The sequence below is a fragment of the Coregonus lavaretus genome (assembly GCF_964263955.1).
Source record: "Coregonus lavaretus genome assembly, chromosome: 6".
Classification (NCBI taxonomy): Eukaryota; Metazoa; Chordata; class Actinopteri; order Salmoniformes; family Salmonidae; genus Coregonus; species Coregonus lavaretus.
Window position 1 is genome coordinate 4,103,738 of NC_139993.1, and position 15,614 is coordinate 4,119,351.

Sequence of the window (15,614 nt, forward strand, 5' to 3'; positions counted from 1 at the left end):
ATAATAATATTATAATATTATCAATGTGCCTAAAATACGAATTGTTCTCTCTAACTATTTATTTAACAAACATTAGCCTACATTTTATTGAAATGAGAGTGAATAATTTTATATTATGTGTTAGATTCAGACTAAACAATGACAGCATTCTTTCATCAAGGAGGTAGTCACATCAAATCCTTGTTCACAGCAGAGCAGTTATCTTCTTTGTCACCAAATTAGGCAATTCGACTGCGATACCAATATGGATATTGACTTTAAATCACATGAGCAGGCTAATATATTATTTGATATTTCACAACTGAAAAAATACCTTTGAGGCTGGAGGAAAAAAACACATTACATTTGTATTATCCATGTATACTTGTTTCAAATAAATAAATAAAATAAAAGGATTACACACCTGTTGAAGAAATACACGCCTTTAGAATAAAATGCATCCGAAGAAGAGACGCGCGCCAGTACCATGCTGTTCCGGGCATGCGCACTGCACTTGCTATAGCTTTTCATGGAGAAACATCCTCTCTAATGCCAAGGTTGAGAGGGCTATATTCTGACGAAGATTCAAGGTAGAGATATGCGCAACAACAGGCAATTATAATGCAGGAATACTTTAAGTGAAAATTATGATGTTCTGTAATTCTCCATAATGAAGTCCGGGTGAGGGGTAAGCTTATAAGCGCCGGTAATAACCTGTTCTGGTCGTGTTTACAACCACTACAGTGCGCAGGTAGAAGCAAACGTCGACGCCACCAGCAGTGCATGTTTTCGTCACCATATTGCCTGTAAGTATTTACATTTAATAAATTACGTTTGGTATGTGGGCTAACAATAACATTTCAGTAGCGATAGACCCGTGCAAAGTGTTTTGATAAAGACGCCCGTATTGGCGTCTGCAAACAGTCTCGGATATTGTTGAGAAGCCTTCAAAAACAGTAGCTTCACGCCTCAATCATAAAGCAGGCTCGGTCATATTTATGCAACAGAAACAGCAGATAAACCACAAAACTGATTTTTGTCGTGGCTTATGTAGTTTATGTTGCAGAAAAGGCAAAGGGAAACAATTTAGGCCGTGGCTGGTTTATGCATGGGAATGCTCTTAATAAACTACATAACTAGGCTACATAGGGCCTACACTAAATAAGAATATTAAATTACTTAAATAAATTATCACCATCTATTCTGTTATACTATTCTAGGCCTAAACAACATTGTAATAACGATGCTATTACTGCATAGACTATGTGTATATTTCTAGCGTCAGGTGGGCGTTATGGGGCGCAGCCTATAGATAGCCATCAGATGGCATGGGTTACTTTATTCGAGGGAGGGAAACGCCAACAGGTAATTCTAGAAGGCCCAGGTGCTCTGGATTCCTACAGGCTTTAGATGTGTGGCGGGACTGTCACCAGTAGCCTACAATGACACATTCCACACCAAATATAGAAACATAGGCCTAGTTACTGTTACATTGTAGGGGTATGTATGTAATAACACTTATCTTTTCTCCTCTCCTCCATAGTTTGTGAGCTGATCAAAATTGGACCAAAGCAATAACAGGAATCATGGTGACTAAGAAAATCCGTACAGAGTACATGAAGAAATTCAAAGAGCCGAAATGGGAGACGTTTTCCAAGTGCTACGAGGACTCAGTGAAGTACAGGTTGTCTAGGCGGGTGATGGAGCACGCTCACAAACCTCTGTGGTTCTGGGAGGGGTGGGATACCTCGACCGGGTCAGACTCCAGCGCCAGTGGGTGGTCGACCCCCAAGATGAGGAATAAAGTCGCGCCTTTAGACGTCAAACCTCAGACACCATCAGTGAAGTCAGAATCAAGGGAGAGCCCGGAACCGAAGCCTTCTTCTGTGAATGGGGAACCAGAATTGGAGGCCAAGGAGTTTACCCTCTTGGATGCACTACCACCCACAGGTATCTATCTTCTACTATTGCAAATACTTTTATACACCTGTGTGTTGATCCTATTGTAATAAGGCCTGCAGTATACTATGCTTTTGAGCTACAAACATAAAGAAAAAAGGTCTTAACTTGTTAGGTCTCTACACTGAGTGTACAGAACATTTAGAACCCCTGCTCTTTCCATGATATAGACTGACCAGGTGAATCCAGGTGAAATCTATGATCCCTTATTGGTGTCACTTGTTAAATCCACTTCAATCAGTGTAGATGAAGGAGTCAGGTTAAAGAAGTCAGGTTAAATAAGGCTTTTATGTCTTGAGACCATTCAGAGGGTGAATGGGCAAGACAAAATATTTAAGTGCCTTTGAATGGGGTATTGTAGTAGGTGCCAGACGCACCTTTTTGTGTCAAGAACTGCAATGCTGCTGGGTTTTTCACGCTCAACAGTTTCCCATGTGTATCAAGAATTGTCCACCATCCAAAGCATCCCTGTGGAACGCTTTTGACACCTTGTAGAGTCCATGCCCCGATGAATTGAGGCTGTTCTGAGGGCAAAAAGGGGGTTCAACTCAATATTAAGAATGTGTTCCTAATGTTTGGTATAGTGTACAATAAAACTACATCACTTTCTGCTCATTCAAAGAGTCTGTAATAGAGAACGGGGGCCTAAACGAACCAGACGAGGGGACAGTTAGCGGGTCAGTAGTACAAAATGGTCCAGCAGCTGAAACTCCACCAGATGAGGGACCAGCAGACAAGACGTCATCAGACGAGGAGCCGGTGAAGACTGAGCCTAAGCGTCGCCACCGCCATCGTGTCCCTCGCTCAGAACCCTGTCAAAGGGACTGTTCCTGTGACGACATCAAGTCTGCACCCATCAGGAAGCCCTCCAGAGCAAAGAGCCAGCCCCCGACCATCACCACAGAGAAGGAGAACAGACGACCATCCTCCCGGCTCGACTGGGCAGAGAGACACGCGTCGTCTGCTAGGAGGTCTACAAATGAGGTAAGAGTGTGTGTGTGTGTGGGCATATGTGAGGTTGGGAAAATGCTTTGATATTCATTCCATTTGATGTTATTTCAGTACCAGACTTGCATTTGGTTTCTCAGGCCAGGGTATAATGATCAAAGAGGCTAACATTATAGGAATACTGGATGAAAGCTGTGTAGCTTATGTAATGCAGTATTACTGTGCGTCAAACATCTATTCTGCAAATAAGTTATTTCAGGGAAAATAGATAGGAGGCCATTTTGAGTCTTTTGGCACATCTTCATGGAAAGGATACCAGAGAAGCGTAGCTCATCATCCAACACTCCCCCCACAGAAACTATCAATAATAGAAGAGTGGTATGTATTTCGGAAGCACCTATCCTATCTCATTGCCCTAATCTCCCAGGGACCTCTCTCTCTCCGCAGAGTCGCACATCCGACGCATGCGTCCAGACCAGACGGGAGTCGGATAAACGCTGTTCGAATCTGGACCGGAGGAGGGCACAGTCCGCCGACCTGGAGAAGATACGGCGGTCGGAGTTGGCCGTGGTGGATGACCGTTGGATGACCGAGTACATGCGCTGCTTCTCTGCCCGGTTGAGGTAGAGCAGAAGGATCATGGGTATTCCACCGCCACCGTCGACCATTCCATTTTTAACACCATGTTTGCTTATTGAGGATTGGTTAACAGAACAAAATGACTGGATTGGTTTAGACACCAATTAGGGCCCTGAGGTTTTCCTGTCCACATAACCTGACTAGGAAGAACTCAGGGCCCTAATCATAAGGTATGGTTGATGTCACGATCGTCTGGGAGAGAAGTAGACCAATGCGCAGCGTGATGAATGAACATGTTACTTTATTATATTAAAGCACGAACAAAAACAATAAACGACTCGTGAAGTCCACGGTGACAATGACCGAACACGGAACATGAACCCACAAACACAAAAGGAAAACAGACAGTATAAATATGGCTCCCAATCAGAGACAACCAGCCAACAGCTGACACTCGTTGCCTCTGATTGGGAGTCACTCAGGCCAACATAGAAATACACAACCTAGAACCCCCAACATAGAAATAGAACACATAGAATGAACACACCCTGGCTCAACATATAGAGTCCTAGAGCCAGGGTGTGACAGTTGATTTGTTAAGTTGATCGCTTAGTTGGCCATATGCCACTTTTTTTTTTCTTCCACAAGGGATGAAACAATCATAGTAGAATATAGAAAGATATGTAGTTATGCTTCGAGAAATTGGACTGGTTTGTGCATTTTTATGCTGCTGACTACAGAGTATAATTTGTACTGTATTATTATAAATTCCAAGCAAGATGATGGTTTTTACACATCGCTTTAGTTTGGTGGCATTTCTGACATTCTGTGTTGCTTATGTCAGGCTCTATCACAAAGGCAGCTGCATAAAATCAGAAAGTTAGATCAGGGGTATTCAACCGGGAGTACTGCAGGGGGTCCACAATAATAAACATAAAAAGCTACAGTAGAAAATAGGATAATATTTCTTTTTAATGATGTCACATTTATTTCTCAACTCCTAATATTGAGCAAATTACACTAATTGGAGCTAATTACACTCACTGGAGTATCTGACACACTGTAGGCTTTGACAAAGCACCCGCTGGTAAGCTTTCTTGTCTTGGACATTCATTTTAGCCAACACGTGGCATAAATAAATGTTTGGAGTTACCTTTCTAGCTAATAGGCTATGAAAAACTATCTACCAAATCGATTAATTTAAAAATGTGGATTAATTCTCCTTGCCATTCACCTGATGATAAGACAAGACATGCAGGGGGGAAAAGGCTAGCATATGATGGGGGTCCCTGGGTCGCCAGTTTGCCTGGGCGGGGGTCCCTATGCAAGAAAAGGTTGAAGACCCCTGAGTTAGATGTAAGGACCAAACAATTATTGTTTTAGATATTACAGTATTTTTGAGCTACTAAAAGCCATAGCCAAGGGGATGCGGCATAGAGCTGCAGAGAAAGAAACTGTTAGCGGGGTAATATCCTGCATTAGCTTTATTGTATTTTGTTGCAAATTTCAATCTAAATCTAGAATGCATTCCAGAGGCTTGTATTGTTAATATTTTCATTTAAATGTAAAGCTCTTATCAACAGCACAATGGAAACTGTTGTAAAGTTGAAGAAAGATACTGTTAGACATTGTATGACATAGTTATTGCGCTCACACCTGTATTTCCTGTTCTTTATATCTTGGCTAGCCTGGAAACGAACCATCCTGATCTCGCGAGCGCACATTCTGTTTCGCTACACAGATACAGAACGTAAGCACGCGAGATCAGGATGGTTCGTACGAGGCGCCATCTTGGCAGCTTCACCCTCCAATTTAGGGTTGTCTTATATTTTACAATCACAAACACTCACTGCCTCAAGTATTGTAGTAGACAGGCTGAAATTGCAATGTAACGTGGTAAAGAAATGCCCTAATGTGCTACATCACCAAATACGCTTTTTAGAGTATGTCACTCACACCATCACCGTTGTCTTTGACAGGTTTTCGTAGATTTACTTATTTGATGGTTATTCATACTGAATTGTGATGTCAGTACCAATTTATGTATCTGTAATTGAAAATTAGGGCTATTTTGATAGAAATGAAGTGTTGTATTTGAAATATAGGTTGTTGTGGGTTGTGATTAATGCTCAGTTTACATACATTTCCTATTTTATGCTATGCTTATACAGAGTACTATTCACTCAGAATGTTTTTACTCAGAATGTATACTTTTACATTTCACTTTCACCAAATCATTCACTTTCACCTCTATCTTAGCTTAGGAACGGTTCCGTTGGAATGACGTTTCCAGAACGTCTCACAGGGAACCTTGTTGGACACCAGCAGTTTTTTTGAGTGTTGAAATGGGTGTGGCTTTAATTGACTAATGCGTGTACAATCTGATGAGACTTCCCTTGTGTCCGCCAGAGGGGAGTCTTTAGTGTGCGTGGTTGGTTGTGGTTGAAGAGGCAGAGAGAGCTCACTGTTAAGAAGATTAGACTGGCATTATCTTACGGTCATCTTTATTCAGAGTGGTCAAAGATCCATTGGTGGTCATGTGACACCTCCCTCCTATGTCATCATGGGTTGGCAAAACAACCCAGTAATTCTTTACTTGAACATTACATTATAAGAAGTCATAGGATTTTATGTCAGGTTATGACTAAGTCATGAAAACTGAAGAGCTGGCTGCTTAAATCACAGACAGGTTTGAGTAAAGTGTCTATGTATTCATTGTCCTTTAAAACATTCCTTTATGAATATGTTCATTCCAAGAACCATCTCTCAGGAAGGAATAAGAGACGCTAATGATTTGTCTAAAGGCTTACTGTAACTACAATGTGAGGAAATGTGATGGACTGTTTCAGGGGCTTGGAACACACTTTTTCAAAACTAAATGTATTGTTTTATATAGGAGATTAATTGTTTGAGCTCTCTGAACAAAGCTTTGAGTTATCTTTATGTGTGGATTTGATTTGCATAAGATATTATTTGACCAAAAGTGATATATGTCTCATACAATAGTATATATAACCATGTTTGTGTTTGATTTAAACAGATGTTTACATTTTTGATCACTGTATTTGTATTTGAAAACATGCACAAGTATATATATTTTTGTCCACTTTGAAACATTGTTGTGAATTAAAATCATATTTGAATAGTTGAGTTGTTTGCTTTTGTTTATGTTTATATAGGCATTTAAAAAACAACAACACTGTGATGTATTTTTGAATGACCCATAAAGACACAATTTGATCAATTAATACCAGTGATATTATACATGATTTGTTTTAATTAGATTTCACTCCTAACCTAGGTGACATACTTAGGGTATTTTAGGGTATTTCAACCTACAGCCCTTTCTACACTGTTGCTCTGAGGTCTATCTGATGTCACTGTCCAGCATTGGCACCAGGGTTAAGAGTAGAGTAATCAATGGATAGTATCCTGCTACCTCAGTGACTGCAAACGGCTGCCATCTATCCAGGCCTGAAAAGTTACAAAATCTGTGTTGGGCATGGTGCCACATGCAAGGCATTTATCCTTGGTGCCTTGTAGAGCACCCTGTCTGTCACTTAACTGCCAGGTATGTGTCCCACTAGTCTCTGCCAAGTCCCCAACAACCGGATGTTCCTGTTTTCAGCGGAAAGGGAAAGAGAGCCAGTGACGCAACTTCCGCTTTTGGACGTTAACAAGGTGACACTCCGTCTTAACTCCTCCTCCACATTTACTGGATTGGTTGAACAGTGCAGAAGAGAACCTCCCCCGACAGTTGTTTTTTTCTCCTCGTCAAGACCATTATGTAGGGATCTAGTTTCAGGCGTTTCTTTCATGTATGCTACGTTAATGTCCCACCAACTTCCATCAATGTGAGAAATATATAACTAGTTGTTTTAGTCAAAACAGTACTCCAATTTACTACCATGTTGATCCGTTAGTGAGGTATTGTGATATTCTGAGACACTCCATCATGACTACAACTACATTGTCACTTTTCTCTATTAGTTAAATAACTTCTTGTTAGGTGTGGTCATCTGCGCTCTATGGTGTCTGAAACGTAACGGAAAGGTTCAGTGAAACGTTAGAATCACATTCCAGATCATATTCTCTCTCCAGAATACTTCTGACGTTATTGTCCTCTATGACCCATGTGTCCCAGTGTAGGATATGGAGTACTGTATGATTCCAGTGAGGGGACCACCACAGCACTTACAAGGCTTTCGTATTAAGTCGTCAGCCTGACACAATGACAGACTAGACAGGACATTTCAGATGTTATGTATGATGAGTGAATTCCGTGGCACAATACATCATTAGGTTCAGACAAAAGGCCTCTTAGCATGCAGATCTCCTGACAAAGGGTTTAGCACTGGCTATAAATACCAACCTGTCACATACCCACCTCCGGCAGCTGATGAAGAGAGACAGAGTGTGTGTGTGTGTGTGTTCGCACATCGGTGTTTAAGAGACAAACAAATTGTATTTGCTGGTTTTGGGAGAGTGCAATGGTTATCTTTTGATTGTTTAAAAGAGACAGAAACACTTCCTTAAATCTTTATGAGTGTGGGTATCTTTTTCTGTATGTGTGTGCGTGTGTCCAAAGTCAATAAAATCAAATCCCCGTTAACACAGTAACACATTAATTACAAAGTAACACTGACAGTGACAAGCAACTGCATACAACAGTGAGTCCTTCAATCAGAGCCAAAGTATATTCAAGCCCTTTCTACTTGAGAATTCCACCCTGCAGACATCTTCCCACTCTATTTAAAGCCACCTGGCATTTCAAAACGCAATAGGGCCAAAATAGGTGCCTTCAGGAACACCACCAGCCGCCTGGGACTGAAAGGGGGAAGGGCTTTGGGCATTAAATATAGCCCCCCACGTGTTCCTTTGCCAGCAGAGAAGGACCCCTCCCTAATTGACAGTGTCTGAGAAAGGAGTCTTGGAAAAGGGGCGGGCTCTGGGGTATGAAATAGCTTGAATGGTCGAAGCTGGGTGAAAGGGAGAATTGCTGTGTCAACAACAGTGAGTTATGTCTGTCCATAAATGCAGTGGTTGCGTTGAGTGGAGCCACTGAGCCGCAGGAGGGCAGAACAGAGCCAGAACTGTGGTCTTTGACTTATGTCTTTAATGCTAGTCAGAGATAATATGCCCAGTTGAAGAGCACAACTAAGAGGGGGGACTGAAATAGCCCCTTTTGCAAGAGCAGCCAGGTCCTCTAAAAACAGCCTGTTGCTTCTAGGCAGAGACACTCAATCGTACATCTAGAATACTATAAGATCTGCTGTTTGGAGCCACTATGTATTTGTGCTACATATTTGTGGAATAGGTTTGTAGACCTACAGTACAGTGCAAGAAATATCTATATTATATGGATTAGGCAACTGAATGATGCCTTGAAATTCAGAGAGTATTAAGATATGTGACACTGTGTAATGTCTTCTCTAATCTCATGCCTTTAAACAGTAAATAGGTCTCTGCCACTATTAAGATATATGAGGTGACAGAAATGCACTGACCTTGGTCAATTTGAGGCTTGGTGGAGCATGAACTGCAGCTCAGCTCAGGATTTGTAATGCATCAGGGACCTCTAGCGGCAGTGAATTTCAGTCACGACAATAGAAGATGGCAGGGTTTTCTCTCTTCCAACTCCCTCAAAATTGAACAGTTTTTATATTATGGATTTATACGATTTTCTTATAAGTTAGAAATCAAATAATATTTTATATATTTTGTCTATATTTTTTGAATATTTTCATAAAAAAATATTGTATTTTTTTGTTGTTGGTAGGATAGATTCCAGGTGATAACAGACCACCAAGTCAAATAAAAAAAAAATATATATTTAAAAGAATATGTATATTTATAAAAAATATATATATGGGGGATTGGAAATGCAATATTAAAGCTGATCCACGCCCTAAAAAATTAAGTAAAATTTAAAAAAAGACCACCAAGTCATAAGCGAGGGAGAGTACACATTGGAACAGACAACTAATGGATGAGTGAATAGGAATTTGAAGCTGCACCTGCCAAATGCCTCACAAGTTAACCACACCAGTATGTCAACTTTCTCAAGCTGTTCAACTCTTGGTGACAGCACAACAATAAAAAAAAAGAGTACTACAGAATATGGGAGGCATTAACAATGTAATAAATTATAAATAAACATTTAATTTATTATAAAAAATAAGATCGCAATCACTAGGGCCAGACAATCAGTGTTATCATTAACTTTATATCAATAATCAGTAAAAGCTTTCATGTTTCCAATAATTATCAGATTTTAAATCCTTTAAATTATTTTGGTGTGCTTAAGAAATATCTCCACTTGCAGATAATATTTGCCAATTAACCATAATAAATAACTTATCTCGCTTCTTTGGAATGCATCTCTAGTGATATAAACCCCGTCCCTCAGTGATCTCTGTTCTCTTTATGGTAAAGCACTAGCAGCAGGGTGACAGGGTCTGAGTCTTGCTTAGTCTTCCTGGGCAGACGGTCTTGGTTGACATCAGAGCAGGGCTAAGGTGTGATGGCATTCAGGGGACTGAGAGTCAGCCACCATATGCCCAGCTAATCCAATCCAGGTGGTCCTGTCTCATCCTATTAGAAAGCTGCGTACGGCCTCCACCGGAGAACCACTACGATTTATCACCACGACAGACCTGACCAGGGATCAGGGGGGAAAGCCAAACTAACTGATCTGCAGATTTGTCAGATTAGAGTCAATCTGACTGGGAAGCTACAGTATCCTTTAGCTGTGTTTGGTTGGTATGTCCAGCAATATCAACAACTGATACAGGAACAGTGTTTTAGACTACTTGAATTTGAAAGACCAATCATTGTACTTGATCTGATATAGGTTAGTAAACAACATTGAAGGACTTAATTGTCAAAATGGCAGACACAAAGCAAGCTTATGGTTTGGCGTTACAGTTTCTACTGGCTAGTTTCTCGTAATCCTCCACAACATTCTCCACTGGTGACCTTTGACCATTGATGGGGGTTACACAGAATGACGCAGAGGTCATTGTGAAGTCTGTCATTTCATTAGTAGTCTCCCCAGGTATTGGATTTTCTAACTCAAATCCAATCACTTAATTCAGACTTGCTGTGCCCTCGTCAAGGCCTTTGAACACAAAACATAAGGTATCACTAACACTGACACTCTGCATTTCATTCATTATCTTGCCAGCAACGATAACGCTTTCTAGTGCTTCTGCTTTTTAGATATGAAATAATTATTTGGATAATACATAAAAAAAATTCCAACATATTTTCCTAAGTGCTATTATATCTGGAGTGAAAAAATTATTAAAAGACTAAACACCAGCATAGAAAAATAAAAGATCCTAAACAGCTGCTTTGGGGGTTCAGTCGAACTCTCCTCCCACACGCTCTCCTGCCACAACAACACAGCTCAGCTTCTTCCACCAAGTCTCAGAGAGACTCTTGATCTTATCCGGGGTCTTCTTCCTCAGGCTCTGCCTCTGCTGGAGCTGCTGAACGTTCTCCGCCGGCTGGATGCTGGCCAAGATGGCCTGGTCAAACACCTCCTTCAGGTTCTTCTGGGTCAGACCCGAGCACTCAACGAAGGACACAGCCCCAATATCCTGCGCCAGCTGCTGGGCCTCCTCGGTTCCCACGGGCCGCTCCTGGTTCCTGGCCAGCTGGACCAGCACCTGGACGTCTTCCCTCAGGTCCAGCTGGGTCCCCACTAGGACCATGGGTGCCCCGGGGCAGTGACGGCGGATCTCAGGCGCCCAGCGGTCGGTGGCATTGTGGAAGGAGGAGGGGCGCACCACGCTGTAGCAGAGCAGGAAGACGTCGGCATTGCGGTAGCATAGAGGGCGGATCCGGTCCAGCTCGTCCTATAGGAGACAGGAGGGGAAAAGTCTCAAGTTGAGGAAGTGGAAGGGTCAGAGATACCCAATCCCAAATTGATTCTTAGCCCTGATTTTATGGCATACCATGTAGATCTGATTCTGAAAAGACTACTACTGGATGGTTAGCAACATGGTCCAGTAATACGTCCCTTTCTCTCTCTGAGTTCAGGTCATATTGATTATTACACCTATTCAATCCTTTCAGATCTACAAAGGTGCCTATTAAGGAGAATGGGAAGAGTTGATTTGGAATTGGGCATGAGTCAGGGAAAGCAAGGTCTGTGAGAGTCATCCAAAAGGGGGCGATAAAGCACAGAGAGCCAGAGGGGAGGTAAGAAGGTATAGATTCTGGGAGCATGGACAGGAACCTCCTACAGGGGGCGATATAAGTCTGAGGCTCAAGGGGAGGCAATGGCTATGAGAGATATTCTGCCAGTGGGTAATAACTACTGACACAGGATCAGAGAAGGGAGGGTGTGCAGGGGAATCCCTACAGCGGGCAACCAAGACACAGGGGGTAAAATGTGGAAGCAACCTATGTTGGGTTAAGTGAAGCTGTGGAATCTAAACAAACTACTGACCACTGATAGAGAATGGCTTACATTAATAGTGTCATCCTCCATCCCCCATTTCTATCATTTTGAGCAGAGCATGTGAAGAAAGAATGATGTGTTAGCATTACCACTACAATAGGATATCCTTGTTAATGTGCCTATAGTTTACTAACACTCATTTAGTGTTGGATTCAAAAACAAAAATTTGACTCACCTGGCCAGCCATATCACAGAGTTGCAGTCTCACAGGTTTTCCATCCACCACAACCATAACTGAGAAGGAGAAGAAGAGCGTGCACAGATTTGTTATTGATGGTGACAGCATTAAGACACCTGTTCAATGCCTGCCTGTCATACTCTGTAGCTCAGCTGGTAGAGCACGGCGCTTGAAACGCCAAGGTAGTGGGTTCGATCCCCGGGACCACCCATACACAAAAAATGTATGCACGCATGACTGTAAGTCGCTTTGGATAAAAGCGTCTGCTAAATGGCATATTATTATTATTATTATTATAGCACTATAGGCATCAGTGACGTTTCCTTTGCACCATCAAATTATATAAAATAGTCACCTATTATTGACTCGGAGAGATCTAAAAGAATATACTATACACAAAAGCAACAGAAAAAAAACAAGAAAACATTTATAAAATGCAACATTTGGATAAATCAATTAATGAGTAAAACTTGTGACAAAAGCGGTCAAATTAACAATATCACGTTTTCGGGTTATCTGATTTCTCTCACAAATTACCTGCAAAGTTATCGAAAGCTGTTGGAATGTATTCTGTCGGATATCCATTTGTGGTGTAGCTGACGATAAGACTTGTCTTCCCGACCGCTCCATCTCCGACGAGGACGCAGTTCACCTTGCGCTCAGGTACGGAGCCCGATCGCCGGCGCTTTGAAAGAGGAAAGTCTCTGTTCTTGCCCCGCCGTGGTGGTACCGGTGGAGCCGGATCCGAGATCCGACGGGGTTTCTGCACTCCTATATCTTGTGGAAGCATTGTGCCGTCGAATAACTGGCCTAATCTACGGGGAATAACACTTCAATAATGCCAGAGCCGTCTGGGTCTCTGCACTTTGTTATCCCATATGTTGGTTCCCTTCCCAATGTTTATAGAACCAGCACGCACCTGACTGTCCGTTTCTGTCAGTGAGTCATATAAATGTAGAAAAATAATAATTCAGGTAGGCTGCAGCGGAACTCGTGCAGCATACTGTAAACGCATTATGCGTTAAGTTTCTCTTGATTGGCATCCTCTGCATCTGGTGTGTTCATGGTTGTAAGAGGCTTACCGCGCGCCACATGAGGTGCGGTCCGTGTCCCAGGGCTTTTCAAGTGAAACAAACTAAGATCATTGGAAACTCTGATCCCCTGTAGTAAATAATGTGATCCACTTTGTCATTTACACAAGTAAATATGGTGAATATCTAGACCAGGGGTACTCAACTCTTACCCTATGAGGTCCGGAGCCTGCTCGTTTTCTGTTCTATCGGATCATTAATTGCACCCACCTGGTGTCACAGGTCTAAATCAGTCCTTGACTAGAGGAGAACAATGAAAAATGCAGTGAAACATTGCTTCGAGGTCCAGAGTTGGGTTTGAGGGATCTAGACCAATTATGTAGGTCTACACATTTTCCTTGATCTATTTTTTAAGGATATGGTCCACTGAATATTAATTTGTTTTCTTTATTTGTTTGATTCTAGCAACAACATAAGAATAATGGGTAGCCAATATAACCAAACAAGTTTTATCTCTAACAAAGTTGCATTATCCTTACATAAAGTAAATGAGCACTCCAACATAAGTATTAACCCTGACACAGGGCCAGCCCTAGGCATAAGTGACCACTTAGGGGGGCCTCGACCCAATTTCGAAATGTGGTTGTGCATTGGCAGTTTTTGTCTTGTTATGTCAGTCACTGCCAGTCACTCAATTAGCCCATTGAGATTGGTAACTTAGTCTAGCCAGCTATCTAAACTTGTAGTAATCAGCTGAATTACCGACCGGGCATGCAGGGCACGTACCCAGGGGCCCTGACCTCCAGGAGGCCCCCATTGATTTTGTTAGTCACTTTCACTCAAATGTCATATTAACATGGCATTAAGTCATGACAAAATGTGTAGAATTGCAGGAAATTAGCTTCAGAACTGCAAAAATCTCTCTCCACCTTATGGCAAAAGGAGTAAAATTGCATAATTTTTTTTATTAAATTGCTAAATCTTCTCTCCATCCTTTGGCAAAATGTGTAGAATTGCAGCAAATGTACTTTAAAACTGCAACATTTTCTCTACGCCCCATGGCAAAATGTGTAGAATTGCAGGAATTTTTTTCCAATTTTTTTTTCAATCCTCCGTCAAGAGGGGGGCCACTAAAATGTTTTGCCCGCCAAGTGGGGGGTCCGCAATAAAATGTTGCTTAGGGTCCTCAAAAGTCTAGGGCCAGCCCTGCCATGACAGGACAACTGTGTGGATTGATAAGTGATTTATGTGTGCCCTCTAGTGGAAAAAGCACACAACCTGTGAGGGTTGGAGTCTAGGGCTTAAATTGCAGGTGCCAATGCATCATGACGGTGAGAATGGCAGCCTAGACCTACAGCAAGCCACACCAAGCAATCCAATACTATGAATTGTTACTACAACATAGTGGCGTCTTAGTAGTAGACCTTAGGCCTAGCAGAATGGTAGGGATGTGAAATCATGACTGGAGTATTAGCTGTAGAATTGATAGAAAAATGGGATTTCTATCACTAGACTATTTATATGCTATTCAAAGTTGAACATATTTAATAAAAAACTGAAAACTGCATGTAGAGCCTCAGCAGAAGTGAGTGGGTGTGAGAGTATGCACAGAGCAGCAGTGAAACAGGGTGTACAGTGAGGAGTGAGGATCGAGACCAAGTGGGAGTACAGGGAATGATATACTGCTTTACAAAATCCTGTAATGCCCGACAGAACGTAGAACTATAGTAGATAGAACATCCATTCTCAATGTATTATATTATAGTTGTAGAGGAAGCCCTTGTTATTCATTTCCACAATATACAGTGCCTTTGGAAAATATTCAGACCCCTTGACTTTTTTCACATTTTGTTACGTTACAGCCATTTTTTTCCCTCATCAATCTACACACAATACCCCATAATGACAAAGCAAAAACAGGTTTGTATAAATGTTTGCTAATTTATAAAAAATATAAAAAAACGGAAATATCACATTTACATAAGTATTCAGACCCTTTACTCAGTACTTTGTGGAAGCACCTTTGGCAGCAATTACAGCATTGAGTCTTCTTGGGTATGACGCTACAAGCTTGGCACACCTGTATTTGGGGAGTTTCTCCCATTCTTCTCTGCAGATCCTCTCAAGCTCTGTCAGGTTGGATGGGGAGTGTTATTTTCAGGTCTCTCCAGAGATGTTCGATCGGGTTCAAGTCCGGGCTCTGGCTGGGCCACTCAAGGACATTCAGAGACTTGTCCCGAAGCCACTCCTGCGTTGTCTTGGCTGTGTGCTTAGGGTCGCTGTCCTGTTGGAAGGTGAACCTTCGCCCCAGTCTGAGGTCCTGAGCGCTCTGGAGCAGGTTTCCATCAAGTATCTCTCTATACTTTGCTCTGTTCATCTTTCCCTCGATCCTGACTAGTCTCCCAGTCCCTGCTGCTGAAAAACATCCCCACAGCATGATGCTGCCACCACAATGCTTCACCGTAGAGAT

General features: G+C 41.9%; 2 protein-coding genes across 2 annotated transcripts; one reads left to right on the forward strand and one right to left on the reverse strand.

The window, feature by feature from the left end:
- Positions 1-1,565: 1,565 nt before the first annotated feature.
- LOC311130793 (centriole, cilia and spindle-associated protein-like) lies at positions 1,566-3,513 on the forward strand (the record flags this gene model as incomplete). Its single annotated transcript, XM_084163590.1, has 3 exons — positions 1,566-1,929; positions 2,561-2,922; positions 3,334-3,513. 3 exons carry the CDS (start codon positions 1,566-1,568, stop codon positions 3,511-3,513), a joined length of 906 nt encoding a protein of 301 aa, XP_084019716.1.
- Positions 3,514-10,829: 7,316 nt separating this feature from the next.
- Positions 10,830-12,903, reverse strand: LOC311130175 (rho-related GTP-binding protein RhoU-like; the record flags this gene model as incomplete). The annotated part of the gene is made up of 3 exons (XM_084162869.1): positions 10,830-11,327; positions 12,111-12,169; positions 12,651-12,903. The coding sequence occupies 3 exons, from the start codon at positions 12,901-12,903 to the stop codon at positions 10,830-10,832; spliced, it is 810 nt and encodes a 269-aa protein (XP_084018995.1).
- Between the last annotated feature and the right edge of the window lie 2,711 nt (positions 12,904-15,614).